The sequence below is a fragment of the Muntiacus reevesi genome, chromosome 2, assembly GCF_963930625.1.
Source record: "Muntiacus reevesi chromosome 2, mMunRee1.1, whole genome shotgun sequence".
Classification (NCBI taxonomy): Eukaryota; Metazoa; Chordata; class Mammalia; order Artiodactyla; family Cervidae; genus Muntiacus; species Muntiacus reevesi.
In genome coordinates this window covers 263787990-263809784 of record NC_089250.1, presented here as the reverse complement: position 1 = coordinate 263809784, position 21795 = coordinate 263787990, and the positions used below count along the sequence as shown (strand labels likewise).

The window sequence follows — 21795 nt, the reverse complement described above, 5'->3', positions numbered from 1 at the left end:
GGGTGCTTGTTCAGGGCATGGGGGTGGTAGGAGACAGATGCCGAGTTCACACTGGAAAAGTGAGGCATGGTTGGAAGCAGTCAAGACTGAGTGTGTGTCTGGCTCGGGCACATACTTTGTGTTTTATTGAGGTCCTTTAACACTCTGTCTACCTCAGGCCTGATCTTCAGGAATCTGAGATTTTCTCATGTGTGTGTATGTGTGTGTGTGTGTGTGTGAGGAATCAGAGATTTTCTCATGTGTGTGTGTGTGTGTGTGTCTGTGTGTGTGTGTGTGTGTGTGTGTGTGTGTCTGTGTTGGCCGTGGGGAGGTTAGCCAGCCAGCCAGCCATGGAGGGGGATCTTGTTCCGGTAGGCTCCCGGCTTCCTGAAAGAATCCACTAAAGTTTGCTGGCCTCTTGCTTTTCAGGCTTCAGCTGGGGCGCTGAGGATGGCGAATTTCTGCTGGGGAACAATCCTGCTGGCCAAGTCGGTTGCTAGAAATCCTGGTGTGAAAGTGACCAGGAGGAGGGGCTAGAGAGACGTTTGGCCCGAGCTAGGCGGGAAAAGCTCGTTGCTAGGGAACTCGGCGCCTCGGGCCGCTCTCCGGACAGACGCACTAGGCATGCGCAGTGGTGACGTAACGGCCGGCGCGCCGCGGTTTGAAAGGCCCGAGCCTCGTGCGCTTGCGCAGTGAAGGCCGCACGGGGCGCACCCCCTGTGAGCCCCCCAGACTCAGCCCTTCGTGCATCTTTTGGGCTTGGCGAAGCCCACACGACGTTGACATGCCGGAGATCCGCCTCCGCCATGTGGTGTCCTGCAGTAGCCAGGACTCGGTGAGGGCCTGGCGTGGGGGAGGGTGGAAGAAGTAAGGAAATTCGTCAGGGGCTCTGGGAGAACTTTTGGAGTCTGAAAGGTGTGGAAAAATAATCCGTCTGCGGGGTGCCAAGAAAGAGCTTGATTGGGGTTCTTAAGAATTGCAGTTTGGGAGACAGATTCCGATAAACGGAGTGTTGGCAGAGATTCAGGGGCTTATGAGGACAGAGGTCAGCAGGTTGTTAAAGTCGTGTGGAGAGAATTCTAATTGACTGTGATACACGTAAAGAAATATTTGACTTTAAAGAAGAAGCTGCCCTGAGTTACTGGAGGGTAAGGGTCTGATAAGTACCTGGAGTTTCTGGCGCATATTTTGGATGCCTGTGTGAATACAATAAGTGGTCAGAAGGCCAGACTCCACTGTAGCTGCGACCGGCTTGGTCAGAATTCCAATGTGACCCCCCGGGTCAATCTTAGAGAACACTTCTAGCAGTGCGGACTTCGTTTTGGATTTCCTTTCACGGAGGGGACTTTGTGGAATTCTAAGGAGTGTCACGGGAGAATTTCTGGGAGTCCATAGGGAATTTTGGAGAGCTGTGGGATAGAGGAATTTGCTGAGAGAAAAGGAGGGTGTTTTGCTTTCCTGGGAAGGAGCAGAGGTGAATTTCCAGGGGAAAATGTTGGAGGGGACTCCAGGTAGAGTGTGTGGGGGTTTATTATTTTAACACTGAAAGGTTTTGTATTGAGGTATAGCCAGATATCAATGTTGTGAGAGTTTCAGGTGAAGCAAGGGGACTCAGACATATATACACATGTATCCACTCTTCCCCAAAGCCCAGAGTGTGCGGGGATTAATAAGGAAACCTAAACCTGAGTGATGTCAGAGGGCTTGAGAGAACTCTCACAGTCATCCGAGAACTGGGGTCATAGCTGTCATCTCTGAACGCTAACATTCGCTTTTCTACTCTCCTCAGACCTACTGTGCAGAAAACCTTCTCAAGGCAGACACTTACCGTAAATGGCGGGCAGCCAAGGCGGGTGAGAAGACCATCTCTGTGGTGCTCCAGGTGATTGTGCCAGCCCTCCCCATCTCTCTTTTTTTGTTGTTGTTGCCTTCTCTGCTGGGTGGCATGAGGGATCTTAGGTCTCTGACCGGGAATGGAACTGGAACCCCCTGCCCTGGAAGCTCAGAGTCTTAACCACTGGACCCCCAGAGAAGTCTCCCTCCCTCCATCTCCTTAATAGAAATCTGTAGGTCCAGGCTCCAGACCCTACTCTGGGGTTAACTGGCAATGAGCTGAGGCACTTTCTGATCAGTCCTCACCACCTCACCTGGACAATGAGCCTTGTCCCTGTGCCCTTAAGCAGGGGAGATAGGTGATCCAAGGACTTGGCCAGGAATGAATCTGTGTGTGGTCCAGGTCAGTTGCTGCTCTTTTCAGAGCCTTATCATCCTCATTTGGAACAGAGTAAACCATTGCCACACATTCTGCCTTCTAAAGGGCTTTGGACTGGAGGATGTCTCATATCATCTAAGCCAATCAGCCTCATTTTATAGATGGGGAAACTGAGGCCTATGAAGGGCCAAAGCGCAGTGGTCAGTCTTAGCGACCGTTGTGGACGGCTCAGTGCTTTGGTAGATGCTTGGTGAGGTTGGAGGGAACCAGGGGAAAAGGAGAGTGTGACCCAGGATGGGGACAGAATTCCCAGCAGGCGGTTTCCTGTGCGAGAAGCGCATTAGAGTGTTCCCAGGTGCTGCCTGGGTGTTCCCCTGCTTGGTCTCGCTCTCCAGGGAGTCGGATGACGTTGGAGCTTTTATCACCCCTCACACACGGCGGTGCTGAGAACTGACCCCAGTGTGGGTGCTCTTGCCACCTTTTTCTTGCTTCTTTGTGTCCATATGTTGACTTCCTTTCTTTTTTATATTTATTCCTCTTTGGCTGCGTTGGGTCTTACTTACAGCATGTGGGATCTGGTTAGCTGGCCAGAGTTGGGAACCTGGGCCACCTGCATTAGGAGCATGAAGCCGTAGCTATTGGACCTCCTGGGGTGTCTCAGTCTATTAAAAAAAAATTTTTTTTTTCTTTATTTTTGGCCACTCCACATGACATTTTGGGGCCTTAGTTCCTCAGTCAGGGATTGAACCTGCCACCCAGCCCTCTGCTCCGTTGGAGGCATGGATTCTTAATCACTGGACCACCATGAAAGTCCTCAACTGCTTAATTTTGGCCACATTCACCCCTCCAATGTAAGGGTGTTTGGGGAAAGATGGTGGGGACTAGGCCTACCGGATTGTGTTAAATATATTATTGTCTGTCATACCCAGTGGCTCTGAAAATGTTTTGGTTCATAGACCTTTTTGCAACTTAGAAGCTGAGAATTCTCCTCCCAGGAATTATACACAAACCACAGATTTTGTGAGTTATTTTTGGACTTTAAATATCTCATAGTTCCCTAACATAGTACATCATACTAATGAGAGCTAACAGTTTATTGACAGTTACAGCTGTTTGGGAATACCCTGGTGGGACAGTGGTTAGGTTTCCACTCCATGCCACGAGGCCCAGGTTGAAGGCCCAACTTGGGAAAATGCTCCCCACCCCCCAAAAAAAAACAAAACTACCAGTCACCATTCTAAATGTCTCATATGGGTTAGTTCACTGAATCCTCATAAAAATCCCATGACCTCAAATCTATTATTATCCCCTTGTTTGATGAAGAAACTAGGCCCAGAGAGATTATGAAATTTGCCTAGAGCCAGTATTTTAAGCAGAGAGAGATGCAGGTGGCTGACAAGTTAATCTCAGGTGGAATTCAAGTCCCCATCTCTCCCTCTTACTCTCCCTGTGACCTCAGGCAAATGGTTTCATTTCTCAGAAGCTGTTTTCTCATCTGTCCATGGAAGATCATGTGATCTGAGCCCTGGGTTTACCTTGAAAATCTGGTGACATAATGTTTGCCAAAGTGCGCTGTCACCACGCAGGTGTTTGTGTAAAGGTGGGATGCACGTGTGTATTAGTGCCTGATCCTGCTGGGCTTTTTTGTGATCAGGAGCGTCCTCTTTCATTCCGCACCGCTGTCGGAGTGGGAGGAAGGAGAGACAGGAAGTGGGAGTGAGAGAGCCAGAGGAACCACACGAGGCTGCGGCGTCTCTGCCTGGGAGACCGAGGGGGCCGTGGCCTCTGTCACCACAGTGCGGGCCCTAGAGCAGGGGGACAGCCTGAGACGGTCATCTGCTGGTTGGGATGTCCAGGTTTGTGTGACTTTGGGACACACAAGGAAGTATCCAAGGGACAGCCGGGATGGGCCTGGAGCCGGGGCAGAGCTGTAGGAGTTTCAGCACAGAGACGGGCCCTGAGACTTGAGAGCGGATGGATTCATCTGTTCTTCATTCATAGCAGCGCCTTCTGTAGGCCCCACACTGTTGTAGGCACACAGTGCCGCAGACATCAGAAGACAAACAAATCAGACCTGTGGAGATTTTATATTGGCAACAAAAGACTGACAGATCAGTAAGTCTAATGTACGTCAGATGCCGCGTGCTGGGGAGGAAATTACACGGTCGGGAGGAATGAGGAATGCCTCCAGTGGGAGAGGAGGCAGTGGAATGGGGTTTTTGACTTTAAAAAATTTTATTTATTTATTTGGCTGAGTTGGGTCTTAGTGGTGGCATGCTGTATCCTTAATTGTTGGACGTGGGATCTAGTTCCCTGACCAGGGATGGAACTTCGGTCCCTGCATTGGGAGTATGGAGTCTCAGAACCTGGACCTCCAGGGAAGTGCCAAAATGTTGAGGTTTTACTACAAGGATTGAAATTGTGGAGTTGGAAGGCCCTGTTGGCTTGTAGTCAGTGAGTTGGGTCTGAATTTCTCTGCCAGTCATTCACTGTGTGTGACCTGTGAGCCATTGATTTCCCTGTCTGCACCTCAGTTTCCCCATCTGTAAAGATGGGGGAGTTAACTGACCCTACCTCCCCGTGTGGTCAGGAGGTTTCAGTGATGCCTGGCCCAGGAGGAGCTTTGCTCAGTGTGGTAGACAAAGTAACGGCCCCCTAAAGGTGTCACAGTCTTTGCTGGTGACTCTGTGGTAATGAATCTGCCTGCTGATGCAGGAAACGCAGGTTCAATCCCTGGGTTGGGAACATCCCCTGGAGAAGGAAAGGGCAACCCACTACGGTATTCTTGCCCGGGACATCCCATGGACAGAGGAGCCCAATGGGATACAGTCTGTGGGGTCACAAAGAGTTGGACATGACTTGCCAACTGAGTGCGCGCGCGCGCGCCACACACACGCACGCGCGCACGCACGCACGCACGCACACACGCACGCACACACACACACACGTTGTCTGCATCCTAATCCCAGAACCTGTACATGTGTCCTTTACATGGAGAAAGGGACTTTGTGAGGATTTTTTAAAAAATATTTATTTATTTGGCCACATTCAGTCTCAGTTGGGGCATGCGGGATCTTCTATATTTGTTGCGGTGTGCGGAATCTTTTAGCTGTAGCATGTGAACTCTTAGCTGCAGCTTGTGAGATCTAGTTCCCTGACCAGGGTTCAAACCCAAACACTCTGTATTGGGAAGGCAGAGTTTTAGCCACTGGACCAGCAGGAAGTCCCTGTAAGGATGTCGAGGTGGGCAGATGGGCCTGGGTGATATGGGCGGTGGCAGTGTCATCACAGGAGTCCTTATCAGGGGAGGAGGGCGACAGGAGAACCAGTCAGAGGAGCTGTGGGGATGGAAGCAGAGGCTGGAGCAATGCCACTGCTGGCTCTGGAGACGGAGGAAGGGGCCACCGCCAAGGAGGGCAGGGACTCCAGGAGCTGGAGATAAGACGAGGAAACGATTCTCCCCCAGAACGTCCAGAAGGAACGCAGCCCAGCTGACGCTGTCTGTAGCCTGGCCTCGTGACCTCTGGGAAGTTACACAGCAGCTTCCTGTCTCAGTGGCTCCCTGTGAAATGGAGATCAAAATAACTCCTGGCTCCCAGAGGTGTTGACGCGTCTTACTGGGATTACAGGTCTGCCACACCGTTTACACCTCAGTGCCGCCACAGTGGCTGTGCGTTGCGATGGTTAGCATTCTGTGTCCCGTCAACTCCTTTCAGAAGTGGGGAGACGCCCTTCACTCATGAGGAAACTGCAGCTCAGTAGGTTTTATGTCACCTAGGGCTGCACAGCTTGGCAGTGCCAGGGCTAGATTTGAGCTCAGGCTGGCCTCCGCACAAGCCCAGGCTCCTCCCTCCGCTGTAGGGACGCTCCTGTCTGTAGCGGTGTGCCGGCACTGTCTCCAGGCCACCGCCCGGCGGCGGGGGGTGGCATTGCAGATCGGGTCATCGGATGTTCCTGGCTGTGTGGGGTGGCGGACTAGGAACCTTTGGGGGTCATAGTCACTTGTCATCCTGTGAGCCAAATAAAACAGCCCCAGAAACTTTCCAGGTGGTCCGGTGGTTAAGAATCCTTCCTGCAATGCAGGGGATACAGGTTTGATCTCTGGTCAGGGAACTAAGATCCCAGTTGCCTTGGAGCAACTGAGCTCTGTCACTCAAATGAAGGATCCTGCAACGAAGATCTGGAGTGTCGCAACTGAGATCCGAGGTAGCCACATAAATAATTAATAAAAGCCCCAGGAGATTGCTTCAGCCTCTGTAGCTGCCTTCCACCTGCACGTGACTTTCTATGCGTTTAAGTCAGATGGGACTGGCAGAAACTTTGGGGGAAGACTTCCTACAGTCAGCTCATATTTTTGACTGTGCCAGGTCTTCATTGCTTTTGCGTGACCTTCCTCTAGTTGCGTTGAGCAGGAGCTACTTTTTAATTGCAGTGTATGGGCTTCTCATTGCAGTGGCTTCTCTTGTTTTGGAGCACGGGACACAGGCTTCAGTAGTAGTTGCAGCTCAAGGGCTCTAGAGCACAGGCTCAGTAGTTTTGACTCATGGGCCTAGTTGCTCCGTGGCATGTGGAATCTTCCCGAACCAGGGGTCAAACCCCTGTCTCCTGCACTGGCAGGCGGACTCTTATCCCCCGAGCCGCCATCTCTTTCCTTCTTTCAACAAATAATCATCAAGCAGTGACTAATAACACTTCTTGCCTGGTAGCCACAGGGTGCCTGCTGCATGCCATGCCCTGTGAACGTGGTATTTATGTGCATAATCCTACAGAGGGTGATCATCCCCACTTTACAGATGAGGAAACTGAGGCTCCAGGAGCTGAGCTGACCAGGCCCTATAGCTAGGGTGTGGCGGAGATGGGACTCAAACCTGGAGTCCGTGGGGAGCAAAACCAGACCAGGCCCCTACCCTCAGGGAGCATACATGGGATCCTGTGTGCCCTTTGCCTGCATAGCGCCGCCAAGGAGAACTCCGGGGTGCCGGGTTAGAAGCTGATCAGGCAGAGTCTGGTAGACCCGGGAACGTGGGTTCTAGGGTGTAGGCAATCGGTCAGTGTCTGTTTTCCAACTCTGAGTCCACATCCTGTGCTGTGTGCAGGGGACACGGTGGCAGCCTGCAACCCCGCCCCCTCTGTCACCGAGTTGACTTGGCAAGGAGACGAGGTGGCCTGGATGGGGGTTGTCCGTCTTCCGAGGTCCCACAGGGAAGCCGGGAGGGGGGCAGGGCAGAACGGCACTGACCTGGGCCTTGCCTCCCCTGCAGTTGGAGAAGGAGGAACAGATCCACAGCGTGGACATCGGCAATGACGGCTCGGCCTTCGTGGAGGTGCTGGTGGGCAGCTCGGCCGGAGGCACTGGGGACCAGGACTATGAGGTGAGCTGGGCCTTGAGGTGGCCCCCTGCTGACCTGTGCCCCAGATACCCCCGTTGCCACCCCAGGGTTTCCCAGCTCCTGGGCCACCTCAGCCCTTCAGAGGGGCCCAGGGCTCAGAGATGAAGAGCTGACCCAGGTGATAAGCTGTGTGTGGTTCAGCTGGTAAAGAATCTGCCTGCAATGTGGGAGGCCCAGGTTCAATCCCTGGGTCGAGAAGATTCCCTGGAGGAGGGCATGGCAACCCACTCCAGTATTTTTGGGCTTCCCAGGGGACTCAGTAGTAAAGAATCTGCCTGCAATGCAGGAGACCCAGGTTCAGTCCCTGGGTCAGGAAGATCCCCTGGAGAAGGGAATGGCAACCCACTCCACTATTCTTGCCTGGAGAATCCCATGGACAGAGGAGCCTGGCGGGTTACAGTCCACGGGGTCGAAGAGTCGGATGGGACCGAGCGACTCACACTTTCACTTTGCCTTTCCCTACTCGAGAGCAAAACTGCTTTTATCTGATCCCAGAACTTTTCCAAGGTGTCCCAGCAAATTGACATTCTGAATCGCTTGGGGCACCTCTGTGAGCTACTTGATTCATGACAAATGTGTACGAGCCTTTTGCTCTATTATGAGTATTTTAAATGTCTTTTTTTTAAACCAGTAAAATTAATTTGTGTAAGACTGGGGAGATCATAGTGAGCCCCTGGTGAGTCAGCCAAATGTTTTGGGGAAAAATAAACATATTGTGAAAAAGAGAGTTTATAGTTTTAAGTGAACGAATCTGTTTTCTCCAAGGAATGTTTTTTTCCTCACAGTGAGAAATTGTTTTTGATTGAGGTATATTTTGCGTATAATAAAATGCGCAGGTCATCATTCTGACAGATGTACACACCTGGGTAACCATCCCCCAGATCAAGACAGAGAACACTGGACTTCCCTGGTGTTCCAGTGGTTCAGACTCTGCCTTCCAATGCAGAAGTCCTGGGTTCGATGCCTGGTTGGGGAACTAAGGCCCCACATACTTTGGAGTGTGCCCCCCCCCCCCCCCAAAAAAAGACATAGAGCATCGCTGGCCTGCCTGGAAGCTGCCTCGTGGCACTTTGGGCTCACTTCTCCCACCCTCGGCCTAGGACACTGCCTCTTTTCAGTCACTACAGACCAGTTTTGCCTTTCCTAGGATTTCATACAAATGGTGTGACAGTATGCAGTTTTCAGGTATTTGTGAGTGTGTGGCTGGCTTCTTTTACTCTAAACTGTTTTTTGAGGTTCTAACATATTGTGTGTACGTCAGCAATCTGTTCCACCTTATTGCTGAGAAGTTTCACTGCAAGCGTAGATCTCAACTTGTTCATCTATGGTCTTGTTGACGGGCATCTGGACTGTTGCCACTTTTTGGTGGTGGTTTTTGTCCACACCTCTCGGCTTTCAGGATCTTAGTTCTCCAAGCAGGGATTGAACCCACACCCCATGAGTGCAGAGTGCAAAGTGCAAAGGAGTGAAAGTGCAAAGTCCTCTCAACACTAGACCACCAGGGAACTCCCCGTCACTTTTTGACTATTATGAACACAACTGCTGTGGACCTTCTTGTTCAAGCCTCTGTATAGAGATCTCTTTGGGGTAAATACCTAAAAGAGTTGAATTGCAGGGTCTTCAGGTAGATCTCTGTTTTAACCTTATTAGAAATGGATCGTTTTCCGGAGTGGTTTATTCCATTTTACATTCCCTTCAGCAGTATATGAGCTCCACACCCTTATTTATATTTGATATTGCCAGTCTTTATTTATTTCGCTGGGCCAGGTCTTAGTTGTGGTTATATGCAGCATGCAGGATCTAGTTCCTTGACCAGGGATCAAACCCGGGCTGCTTGCATTGAAGTGCAGAGTCCTAGCCACTGGACCACCAGTGAGGTCCTGCCAGTCTTTTAAATGAATATATGTGCTGAATTTTATCAAGTACTTTTTCCATCATACAAGGTACATTCTAACCAATGAGGTTGTCCTTGAACACACATTCTTATTCTAAAGGTTCTAGGGGATTTCCTGGCGGTCCAGTGGTTAGGGTAGGAGGACTTGGCAACCCACTCCAGTATTCTTGCCTGGAGATTCCCATGGACAGAGGAGCCTGGAGGGCTACGGTCCATGGGATCGCAAAGAGTCGGACATGACTGAAGTGACTTAGCTAGCACACACACATGGCAGTCCAGTGTTTACAACGCCACTGTCATTGCCAGGGGCCCAGATTCAATCAGTCTCTGGTTGGGGAACTAAAATCCCACAGGCTGTGCAGTGTGGCCAAAAATAATAGAAATAAAATAAAGGTTTTATAAGTTGCAAAAAGGCAAATTGATGGCACGTTATGTTTTAAAGAGTTTATTTAAGCAGACAACTTGAATCAGGTAGCCACAACTAAAAAATGATCAGAGGTGCTTTGTGGGGGGGCTGGGACAGAGGTTTTTAGAGAGAAGACAGGAGAGCAGGGCAGAGCAGTTGTTTAATGGACTAGAGTTTGAACTTTTTTTTAACTAATTGTTTTTGGAGTACAGCTGCTTTACAGTGTTGTGTTAGTTTCCGCTGGGCAGCAACGTGAACCAGCCGTCCGTACACACACCCCGCACTCTGGGGTTTCCTTCCCGTTGAGTTCAGCACAGCGCTGAGTCAGCGCCCTGTCTCTGCAGGAGGCTCTCGGCAGCATCTCTGCCATACACGGTGTCAGGAGCATATGTACGTCAGTCCAGTGTCCCAGCCACCCCACCTCCCCGGAGCTCAAACGATTGCCTTACTTGGGAAAATTGAGGGACTTGGCTGTTGATTTCGTTTTCTTAGATTGGAGTTCATCAACTCTTGCTTAAATTTTGATTGGTTTACTGAAGCTACCTAAGGCTTTAGAGTCACCCAGTCTAATGGTCTCCTTGTTTAAAATTTTATGTAAAATCAACCATCTTTGGGACAATAAAAAAAAAGTTCTCTCTTCTTTTTGGCAAGCAGATTCAGATCAAAATTCCACTTTTTAATTATGAGAAGAGTCAGTGCATTTTTGGCTAAAATTGTATCTAATCTGGCATGTGGATCTTTGTTGTAAACCTCTTATCTACCTGGAAAAGTGGAATGGTCAGCTCAGGGCTTTATGTTTGCAGAGTCTGGAAACCCTTATGTCAGTAGTCTCCCATTCCCTTGAGGGTTTTTTTTTTTTTAATTTTACAATTTATTTATCAGTTTTGACTGCAGCATGCCTTCATCTCTGTGTGCTGGCTTTCTCTAGTTGCACCGAGTAGGGTTTACTCTACTTGTGGTGCACGGGCTCAGTAATTGCGCTTCTGGGGCTCGGTTGCCCCGAGATGTGTGAATCTTCCCAGACCTGGGATCGAAACCATGACCCCTGCACTGGTAGGTAGATTCTTAACCACTGGACCACCACGGAAGTTGCACGCTTACTTTCATGTTGTGTGTTTGATAGTATCAATTTTTTGTTGTTCAGTCGCTAAGTCCTGTCTGACTCCTTGCGACCCCATGGACTGCAGCACACCAGGCTTCCCTGTCCTTCACTGTCTCCCAGAGTTTGCTCAAACTCATGTCCATTGAGTAGGTGATGCCCTCCGACCATCTCATCCTCTGTCGCCTCCTTCTCCTCCTGCCCTCAATCGTTTCCCAGCACCAGGGTCTCTTCCAATGAGTCGGCTCTTCCCATCAGGTGGCCAAAGTATTGGAGCTTCAGCTTCAGCCTCAGTCCTTCCAGTGAGTAGTCAGGGTTGGTTTCCTGTAGGATTGACTGGTTTGATTTCCTTGCTGTCCAAGGGACTCTCAAGAGTCTTCCCCAGCACCACAGTTTGAAAGCATCAGTTCTGTGGCTGAGCGCCTTCTTTTTGGTCCAGCGCTCACATCCATACACGACTACTGGAAAAACCATAGCTTTGACTATATGGACCTTTGTCAGCAAAGCGATGTCTCTGTTTTTTGAATATGATGTGTAGGTTTGTCATAGGTTTTCTTCCAAGGAGCAAGTGTCTTTTAATTTCATGGCTTCAGTCACCATCCACAGTGATTTTGGAGCCAAAGAAAATAAAGTCTGTCACTCTTTCTAGTTTTTCCCCATCAATATATGCAATCTTTGTGTGTCTGAGTTTGTAGTTTGTGGTTTTTGCTGACCTTAAATCATGGCAGCCTATTTCCTCATGCCTAATGGTGTGTGTGTGTGTGTGTGTTAATTCCACTCTTGGGTAATATATAGGTGAAAGTTCTATAAGGGCCTCATTTGAAGTACATTCCTCCAAAGAGGATTTGCCCCAGCCAGCACCAGGTGATACTACATACATGGGACCACTTACATTTTCAACTTGGGTTTTCCCACTCTGATAACTAGTGTGGACTTTTGCTCCAAATCCTTGAGAGTAGAGCTCTCAGGCAAGAATACCGTGGTGGGTTGCCATTCTGTTCTCCAGGGCATCTTCCCGACCTGGGGATCGAACGCAGGCCTCCTACATTGCAGGCAGATTCTTTACTGTCAGAGCTACCAGGGAAACCCATCTGGGGATAGGAGTCTGCAGAGAGAATTTTTCATCTTTTCTCTGCTGGGAGAGAGCTCTGGCCAAAGCTAAGGGCTCCCACTGACTCTCCCCACAAGACATGTTTCTCCCTGATTTTCTCATGGAAGGAAGGTCCAGCTCTCTGCACAGGGGTGTCTCCTCAGATGCCTTTCTTCCTGAGTTGGAGCTCACGCTTTGAACTCCCCATTCTCGCTGCTCACATCACGTTGTTGTTCAGTCACTAAATCCCATCTGACTCTTTACACCCCTGTGGACTGCAGCACGCCAGGCTTCCCTGTTCTTCACTGTCTCCCAGAGATTGCTCAAACTCATGTCCATTGAGTCGGTGATGCCATCCAACCATCTCATCCTCTGTCACCCACTTCTCCACTTGCTCTCAGTCTTTCCCAGCATCAAGGTCTTTTCCACTGAATTGGCTCTTCCTATCAGGTGGCCAAAGTATTCCTACCACGTAGAACCCTTTGATTCAGTCAGGCTCCGTGCCACATGAAGTCGGTAACAAGGCAGACACCAACATCAGTGCCACCCACTGTCAGTCAGGGTCCCACCAGGAGGCTGAAATCACACCAGTTAGTTTAACAGAATTAATATAAAGAATTAGTAACGAAGTATTGAGCTAAAGAGGCCAGCAGATGCAGATAGGACACAGAAGCAACTGCTGGGGGCAGCCACCACCCTTAGGGCTGGAGGAACAAGAGGAAGAGGTTGGAATTGTTGAAATGTGGGTGTGTTGAAGCTTGGAGGTGACCATTGGGGCTGAAACTCAGATCCTGGGGAGAGGGTGATCCCCAGCTGGTTCTGGACTACCCTGAGAACGTGTGGTGAGGCTAGTGCTGCAGGTCCTGGGATGCGGCAAACTGGACTCACCTGGGCGACTCCCCTCGGGCCCCAACCTCCCGGGAAGAACTGCTGCACAAGCAGCAGCGAGGTACACCTGAGATGCCGCTCACCTGAGCTGCAAGAATCCACCTCCCTCCTCCAGCCTTGCACTCTCTCTCTAGCTCCCCTTGCTGGCGGAGCCTGACAGGGAGCAGCTGGCGATCAGAAATGTCCCCAGCATCCCAGAGCTGAGCCACCAGTGTGGAATTTTTTTTTTCCTTAAAAAAAAAAAAAAAAAGACTTTTTAAATTGTTTTCTTTTTTATTCTTTCCATTATATCCCTTTATTATTTTACTTACTTGCTTTTTTATTTTTCAAAGATGGGTCTGAACTGAGAAACAGTCAAAAAATTTTTTTAATTAATTAATTTATTTATTCAGCTGTGCCAGGTCTTAGTCATGACACAGTAAGATCTTCAGTCTTCATTACGCTATGTGGGATCCAGTTCCCTGACCAGGGATCGAACCCAGGCCCCCTGCATTGGGAATGCAGTCTTAACTGCTGGGCCACAAGGGAAGTCCAGAGACAGTCAATTAATAGTGGGTGTATCTCCCCTATCTCTTTGGTTTCTAGGCTGTTCCTTCAGGCCCTAACACTTCCCTTCTGCTCCCTCAGCCATGTGTTTCTGAAAGGTAATTGTGAATATCCTCTGCTGGGAGCCCACCAATCTGGGAGGGTTTCCAAGAGTATGCAGCCCTCTGCATGTCCAGATATGGAAGACTCTGGAAGAATTTAGAGAAGGGTGGTTCAGATCTGGAAGTAGAAGGATCCCTCTGGGGCCTGTGTCAGGGAAGGACTGACAAGACACCCAGGAAGAAGAGAAGCTTCTAGAAGCCTCGAGGAGCACTGAGGTAGAGCTGGATCTGGAGACCCCCTAGTCTCTGCCCAGGCCCCTGAGCTCTTCCAGTTCCTAGGAGGTGTCATTGCTGTCAGCCAGGCCTGGTCCTTAGCCACTCTGCCTTTTCCCAGGTCCTCCTGGTCACCTCGTCTTTCATGTCCCCTGCCGAGAGTCGCAGTGGCTCGAACTCCAACCGTGTTCGTATCTTTGGGCCTGACAAGCTGGTCCGGGCAGCAGCAGAGAAGCGCTGGGACCGAGTCAAAATTGTCTGCAGCCAGCCCTACAGCAAGGTACCCAGGGTGGGAGCGGGGTCCTTGGTCCCACGCCACGGGAAAGGCAAGGGGCTGGTATTGAGTCCCCGAGGGCTGGGAGGGCCGGATAGTCCACCTCCCCGGGGAATTACAAGGAGGCTGGGCCCCTCTGTTCTCTGAAATTGGTTTGTGGTCCTCCCCATATAGGAATCTTGGTTTCCTGGAGGGAGATTGGGAAGGGTGACCTGCAAGATCTCACGGGAATTGGGAGGGGGAGCTGCTGACTTGTGGGAGACAAGGCCTCTTAGAACAGGGTCTCAGAGTTAGCATCACGAGATCTGGAGTCAGAATGCTGGTTTAAAACCTGGCTGCTGCACTCCTTAGCTCTGTGATCTCCGGCTAGTGACTTAACCTTTCTGGCCATCCTGGGACCCAGGTTCCTTCCATCTCATGGCTCCACATCCACCCAGCAGAGGAGGAAAGAGCCGGGAGCATTTCTGAGTCACGGAAGTGGCACACGGCCCTCCTTCCCATTCCAAGGGCAGAAAATTGGTAGGCAGAGTGGATTTGCCTAGACGCGCTACAGCCTCTGCCAGTTGCTCTGAGGCTCAAGGGCTGAGCACGTAAAGGGCTTTGTGCCGAGCCTGACCCCAAGTTAGGGCTCAGTGACCGCTTGCGACTATTATCCTTGTCATGATCAACCGGGCAGCTCCCCAGATGTGTGTCCGTTGGAGGGAAGGAGTCAGGAAGGGGTTTCTCTAAACAAAAGGGATGGGGGCCAAGCCTTTGTCCTTGGCCAGACTCCCTGACTCCCACCCTCCTCTCCCAGGATGCCCCCTATGGCCTGAGTTTTGTACGGTTTCACAGCCCCCCAGACAAAGATGAGGCTGAGGCCTCATCCCAGGTAAGCTCTGCCTGCCCCTGCCCACAGCCTTCTCCCCACCTCTTCACCCGCACCTGCCAACAGCCCTCCCGCTGCCCTGACCTTTGGGACCTTAGAAGGTGACCAAGCTCGGCCAGTTCCGCGTGAAGGAGGAGGATGAGAGTGCCAGCTCCCTGAAACCCGGGGCTCTCTTCTTCAGTCGTATCAACAAGACACCCCCAGGTGAGGACGGAAAGCCTGGGTCCTGAGCAAGTAAAGGCTGGGGGCCTGGATCCTGGGTCACTGCTGGGTCTTGGGAACAGCACTTTGTGACCCAGGGATAGGAAGGAGCCAGAAGGCCTGAGAGTCCAGCCCCTCAGCTTGGACCCACTTTCCCCCTCTGCAGTGGCAGCCAGTGACCCGGCAGGACCCAGCTATGCAGCGGCTACGCTGCAGGCCTCCAGTGCCGCCGCCTCAGCCTCCCCGGTCTCCAGGGCGGTAGGCAGCACCTTCAAGGTGAGATCATTAGACCCTGGGGGTGCGGAAAAGGAGGAGAAGAGCTGGAGGCCTCAGCACAACCCACCCCGTCAGCCTCAGGAGTCCCCCAAAGGCAAGAGGAAGCTGGATTTGAACCAAGAAGAAAAGAAGACCCCCAGCAAACCATCAGCTCAGCCCTCACTACCTGCCCTCAAGAGACCCAAATGTGAGCAAACTGGATTCCTTGTTCCCACAGAGGGTCTGGGTCCGAGGGTGGAGGGGCGGGGATCCTGGGTCTGAGGGAGGAGGGCCTGGGGGTCTGAACTCCTGAGTCTGAGAGAGGAGGGGCTGGGAACCTGGACTCCTGGGTGTGAGAGAGGAGAGGTGGTGTAGCTCTACATTTTCTAACTGAGTCCACTCTCTGACTTCCCCAGTGCCAGCTCCCGCCCGTACCCCAGCCCCTCCCCCGATCCCTGCCCCGGCACGAGGGCCGGCACCCGGGAAGCCCCGAGGAGACGGTGCTGAGCCTAGGGCCCCCCGCGCAGGCCCACAGGAGCTGGGCAAGATCCTCCAGGGTGTGGTGGTGGTGCTGAGTGGCTTCCAGAACCCCTTCCGCTCGGAGCTCCGGGACAAGGCCCTTGAGCTGGGGGCCAAGTATCGACCGGACTGGACTCCAGACAGCACGCACCTCATGTAGGCCTGCGTCCCCTCCCCTCACCCCTTGCTGTCCTTTCTCCGTCTTCCTCCATCTCCTCTGTCTTGCTTTCTCTCTGTCACTTCACCTCTCTGTATCCTCTGCCTCTTGTCCTCTTTCTTTTCTTCCCTGCACCCCTCTGTCTTGCTCCCCATGTCCCTTGTCTCTCTGCCTTTGCCGGTCAGACCACCCTCCATTCTGCTCCCCGGCTGACACCCTCCATTCTGCTCCCCACCAGCTGCGCCTTTGCTAACACCCCCAAGTACAGCCAGGTCCTCAGCCTTGGAGGCCGAATCGTGCGCAAAGAGTGGGTGCTGGATTGTCACCGCATGCGGCGGCGGCTGCCCTCACGGAGGTAAGGCTCTCTGCACATCTGTGGTTTACACACACGCACACGCACACCCCGACCCTGCCCCTCATCCCCGTGCCCGGCAGCACCAGGGATCTGGGGAGAAAGCGGTCTATGGCTGCTAGCCCGGAGTCAGCCGACTTCCCAGAGGAGGAGGGGCAGGGCTGGGAGACGGGGCTGAGAGGGAGGGCGTCCCCGGAGGTCCCAGGAGGGCTCTGGGAGGTCTGCTTAGCAAAGGAAAAGGCTGCAGGCTGGAGAAACAGTGTTCACAAAGGCTCAGAGCAGAGAACGAAGTGTTGGGACCTGTGGGCATTCATTCATCTGAAACCCCTGCTTGGTGTCAGGCTGGGCTGCCCACCGCTGGACCCCACACATCAGCCCCTCCTTTCAAGAGCCTCTGACTTTGATGAAGGGCCAGACTTATTGTGAAATACTTTGGAGGAGGGCCCCCAGGGAGAACTGCAGTGAGCCAGGGTTCTTCAAGGAGGAGAAGAGGTTTGCCAGGCTGAGCAGAGGTGGAGGAACTGAGGCTGGGTCAGCCTGGTGTCTGTCAGGAGGAGGGGCTCCTTTAGCAGTCTGAGCCCCTGGACCACCGGGGAAGGCCCTGCCACTTTTGAAGTCTTCTGAGTTTTCCCACGGGCCATGGTTCTACAGTGAGGGTGACTTACCCGGAAAGGGCATCACCAGGTTGGAAACAACCATATCACGTGCAGAAGGGTCTTAACGTTGGGACCAGGGCAGCATCGCCAACAAGTTCATTTGCTTCTGCTGCGTAGGCACTCTGCCCTGTGATTTGGGGCCACTTGATTCATCTCTCTGGGCCTCCATTTCCTCATCTGTAAAATGGGGCTAAAAATAGCACCCGCCTCCGGATTCAGCAACTCTGAACCTGTCAGGTGTTCGGAACAGCGCCTGGCAGGAAGTTTGCTTTTGAGATTTTTCCCTTAACTGACTTTGATGCTTGAAGGAGAGAATTATTTCTGATTTTTTTTTTCTTTTCATTTCTGAAATGAGACATTTCTTCCCTCAGAGGGAGGGGAAGCCAGGGATTGCTGTGGTCTATGGTGTGGGTCGCTGAAGTTCCACGGGGCCCTTCTGGAGCTGGGCGGAGGGGCGGACCAGGAGGGAGACCATGATTGCACCCTGAGGGTTTATTTATTGATAGTAAATGCCAGCGCCTGCTGCTTCTTAAGCCCCCTCTCCACCTCCCCCGGAGGACACGTCTGCTGTTGGTCTGAGGCCCGATCCCTCCCTCAGGTACCTCATGGCTGGGTCAGGCTCAAGCAGCGAGGACGAGGGGGGCTCTCACAGCGGCGACAGTGGGGATGAAGCCCCCAAGGCTCCCCGAAAGGTCCATGCCCCCTGCCCGGCACGGGGGAGGGTGGAGTCGGGGAGGACATGGTACCCCAAACTCTCTGCTCCTGTTTCCTGCGGGCACACACTCACACCCTCTTTGCCCCTTCCCTCCTCCCTGGCCCACCTTCCCTCCTCAGCGCCCCCAGACCAAAGCCAAGCCCCCTCAGGCAGCCGGACCCAGCTCACCCCAGAGACCCCCAACCCCAGAAGAGACCAAACCAGCCTCACCAGGGGCCCAGGAAGATAATGATGACACTGAGGCGGAGCAGGCAGGTCCGAGGCTGGGGGCCTGGACTCCTGGGTCTGAGGGAGGAGGGGCTGAAGACCCAGGCTCTTATCTAAAAGGGGAAGGAGTTCCAAGGTTGAGCTCCTGGTCCAGCAAGATGGGGCTGGATCCCAGACAGTGGATCTGGTGGGGTGGGGAGGCTACCCCCTCACCCCCAACTGGATCTGGGGAGCAATTGAGTTGGGGGTTGGGACACCCCATCTGTGCTCAGGTGTGAGACTAGGAGGTAGGGGCCTTGAGTTGACTAAGCGTCTACTCACAGAAGGACAGGACAACGGGGCAGAAGACTCTGGGGACACCGAGGACGAGCTGAGAAGGTAGGGTGGGGCTGGGTGGTCAGGGTGGCCGCGACCTCGGGTGGAGGGGGATCCGGTCTGCACACTCCTTCCCCACCCTTCTTGGCCTCCCCAGGGTGGCCGAGCAGAAGGAACAAAGGCAGCCCCCTGGTCAGGAGGAGAATGGCGAGGACCCATACGCGGGATCCACAGATGAGAACACGGACCACGAGGGCCCGCCGGAGTCTCCCGATCTGCCAATTCCTGAGCTCCCAGGTGGGAACCCTCCCTCCCGATGTGGCGTTTGGCCCTGTCACTACTCTAAGGTGACTTGCCCCAGGCACCCCCTGGGATGGCCACTGCCCACTCTGACTTGTCTCCCAGGCTCCTCACCCTCCTCCCTGACCTTTGCCACCTCCGTATCTTCTTGGGCCCATTCCTTTCCGGTCAGCATCCTTTCCTGTCTTTCTCATCCTGACTTCCACTGTGACCACCTCCCTCACAGTCCAACCCCCCGCCAGACCCTCTTTAGCTTCTCACCCCCCTCACCACAGGGGCCTCCCACTCTCTCGGCTTCAAGACCAACCTGGGGGCTTTAAGAATCTGCAGGTACCCTGGCTACACCCCCGGGTTCAGCTTTGTCGGTGGGGGTGGGTCTCAGGGAACACAGATGCACGGATCCCTGTTGGGACCTGCCTCGCTATTCATCATCCCAGACATGGGGGCAGGCGTCGGAGCCTCTTCTGGTCAAGAGTGAAAGGAGAGGGACTCCCCGGGTTGTCCCGTGGTTAAGACTCCAGGCTACCCCTGCAGGGGTCTTGGGTTTGATCCCTGGTCAAGGAACTGAGATCCCGCGTGTGGGGCAGCCAAGAGAGAGTGAAAGGAGAGCCGGGCACTCAGAGGCTCTGAGTGGAGGTCAGGGTCAGTGGCCACTGGAAAAAGCCATTTCCACCTGGTTCCTCATAAGTGATGGGCAGGAACATACCTTGATCCTCCTCCAAAGCCCCAAACGTGACCTTGGCAACTTAACACAAAATCATGTTAAACTGGAAGGAAGAGCCACCCCGAAGGTCAGGGCCAGAGAAGGCACTGGTTAAAAGGAGTGAGCCACCCAATCGAGGAAGTGGCAGGATGTGAAATTTCCAACCCCGACCAAGTTAAGGAACTGATTGACCTGGTGTAAGAAGCATGTTGCCACTGATAGTAATTGTATCTTTTGCCATTAGTATGAAACAAAACCCCATTAGGCCTGCCTGGAACCATTGCTTGTCAGGGATGGCTTCTGATCCAGGGTGTCCACGGACACCCCTCACCCCGTCCAGCCGCTGCACCGGTCTTCTTGTCCTGTCTGCGAGTGTCTCGTGGCTCCTGGCTGGCACCCCGGGACTCCAGGGGTTCACGTTGGCTCTCCCCGCCCCATATCTCCCCTGCAGACTTCTTCCAGGGCAAACGTTTCTTCCTTTACGGGGAGTTCCCAGGGGACGAGCGGCGGAGGCTCAGCCGCTACGTCACAGCCTTCAACGGGTCAGTCTCCGGGGGCGGGGGTGGGGTGGGGGTGGATGGTCGTGGGGAGGGTGGAGAAGGGGTGTACCCTGAGGGTCGACACAGGCTGCGGACCTCCGTGCCAGCCCTGCTCGCTGTGCTGGGACCCTGGACGCATAGCTTCCCAAACCACACCCGCAAACTCCCCATCCCCGACCCCTTCACCCCCACTTCCTCTGCTCTAAAGTGAGGCTCCTCACCGCCCTTCTGAAAGGACTGGTGCTGGCCGGAGCTGGTGCTTTCATGGATACGGCGAGCCTGGCACGTGGAGAATGGGGGACCCACGGGTGGCCCATGGGGACGTGGGTGGGGATGGAGAGAGGACGGCCCCTGAGGATGGTTGGGGAGGAGGGCGTCAAGAGAGGGGACAATGATTCTCCGCCTCTTCGCTTCCCCCGCCAGGGAGCTTGAGGACTACATGAGTGAGCGGGTCCAGTTTGTGATCACCGCACAGGAGTGGGACCCCAGCTTTGAGGAGGTGAGTCCTGGAGGGGCAGGGAGAGGGAGCCCAGCCTGCCCTAGCACGTCGCCCCAGCCCCTCCCGGCTCACGTGTTCCTGCCTGTACCCTTCCCACTGCCCCCGCCCCTTGCAGGCCCTGACGGACAACCCTTCCCTGGTGTTCGTCCGCCCCCGCTGGATCTACAGCTGCAGCGAGAAGCAGAAGCTACTTCCCCACCAGCTCTACGGGGTGGTGCCCCGGGCGTGACATGTGTGCGCACACATGGGCACGCATACAGGCACGCATACACACACACCCACACGAGTTTAATAAAGGAGACTTGGCTTGGAGCAGCTGCCCCTACCACTCGCATCTCTGAGAACCCCCAGCAGACGCCCTGCTTTCTGTCTCCTGTTTGGTTCCACTCGCCTCTGAAGGCCGGGTCTTTGGGCCACCTGATGACTCCTGTCCTGGGGTCTCCGTAAGAACGACAGGCTCTCTATCCGGGGCCTGGTTGGGAAGGAGCTCCTTGTTACTTCTCCCTGGTGCCTCCCTGCTTTGGCAGCGGGTGGCAGGGGATTGGGGATCTGACACTCAGCGCCATCCCTCAGCCGGTTCGGATCCCCGGAGCCCATTCCCGTGTCTCAGTTGTCCCTCTGGGGGTCCTGGGCTGCAGGCTGGGATGCTCATGAGGTGGCCTCCCTCGAAGTCTCAGCTCTCCTGGGCCAAGGACATTTATCCAGGGCTCTCAGAAGTAGCTGTGAAACCATCCCCAGCCTGGTTTGATGTCACCTCATTTGGGAGGGAGAACTAAGGAAGGAGCATTTAAATCACCCTCCACAAATCCCAGATCCCCTTTAAGGCTTCACCATATTTAAGGTGGGAACTGACCTGGGTGTTAAGAGAATCAGGGTGGAAGGTGGAGGTGGGATGGGGGACTTCTCCAGTGGTCCAGTGTTTAAAAGACTCCATGCTCCCAATGCAGGGGCATGGGTTCAATCCCTGGTTGGGGGAGATCTGCGTGCCATGTAGCACAGCCAAAAAAATACTAAACACAACCACCTTTAGGACTTACCTGGTGATCCAGTGGTTCAGTTCAGTTCAGCCGCTCAGTCGTGTCCGGCTCTTTGCGACCCCATGAATCGCAGCATGCCAGACCTCCCTGTCTATCACAAACTCCTGGAATTTACTCAAACTCATGCCCATTGACTCAGTGATGCCATCCAGCTATCTCATCCTCTGTCGTCCCCTTCTCCTGCCCCCAATCCCTCCCAGCATCAGGGTCTTTTCCAGTAAATCAACTCTTCGCATGAGGTGGCCAAAGTATTGGAGTTTCAGCTTCCAGTGGTTAGGACTATGCAGTTCCACTGCAGGGAAGATGGGTTCGATCCCTGGTCAGGGAACTAAGGTCCTGCATGCCATTCTGCCATTTGGTGTGGCAAAAAACAAAAACTT

General features: G+C 53.3%; 1 protein-coding gene across 3 annotated transcripts; it reads left to right on the top strand.

The window, feature by feature from the left end:
- The first annotated feature begins 632 nt into the window (after positions 1–632).
- On the top strand, positions 633–20705 carry XRCC1 (X-ray repair cross complementing 1). Of its 3 annotated transcripts, none has more exons than XM_065920622.1 (17): positions 633–814; positions 1769–1861; positions 7453–7563; positions 13940–14098; positions 14889–14963; positions 15059–15164; positions 15328–15437; positions 15519–15624; positions 15833–16091; positions 16331–16447; positions 17699–17792; positions 17935–18070; positions 18346–18400; positions 18495–18634; positions 19792–19882; positions 20303–20378; positions 20494–20705. In XM_065920622.1, the coding sequence occupies exons 1-17, from the start codon at positions 764–766 to the stop codon at positions 20605–20607; spliced, it is 1893 nt and encodes a 630-aa protein (XP_065776694.1). In that variant the 5' UTR covers positions 633–763; the 3' UTR covers positions 20608–20705. The 3 variants fall into 3 exon arrangements, with proteins under 3 accessions (XP_065776694.1, XP_065776693.1, XP_065776692.1); XM_065920621.1 differs by having other exon boundaries at positions 15513–15624; XM_065920620.1 differs by having other exon boundaries at positions 15328–15624.
- The last annotated feature ends 1090 nt before the right edge of the window (positions 20706–21795 follow it).

Excerpts from the sequence above, each read along its gene's own strand:
- XRCC1 (XM_065920620.1), top strand. The coding sequence starts at position 764 with ATGCCGGAGATCCGCCTCCGCCATGTGGTGTCCTGCAGTAGCCAGGAC. Across the intron at positions 7,564-13,939 it reads CTGGGGACCAGGACTATGAG|GTCCTCCTGGTCACCTCGTC; the intron begins GTGAGCTGGGCC and ends GCCTTTTCCCAG. Across the intron at positions 18,401-18,494 it reads ACCGAGGACGAGCTGAGAAG|GGTGGCCGAGCAGAAGGAAC; the intron begins GTAGGGTGGGGC and ends TGGCCTCCCCAG.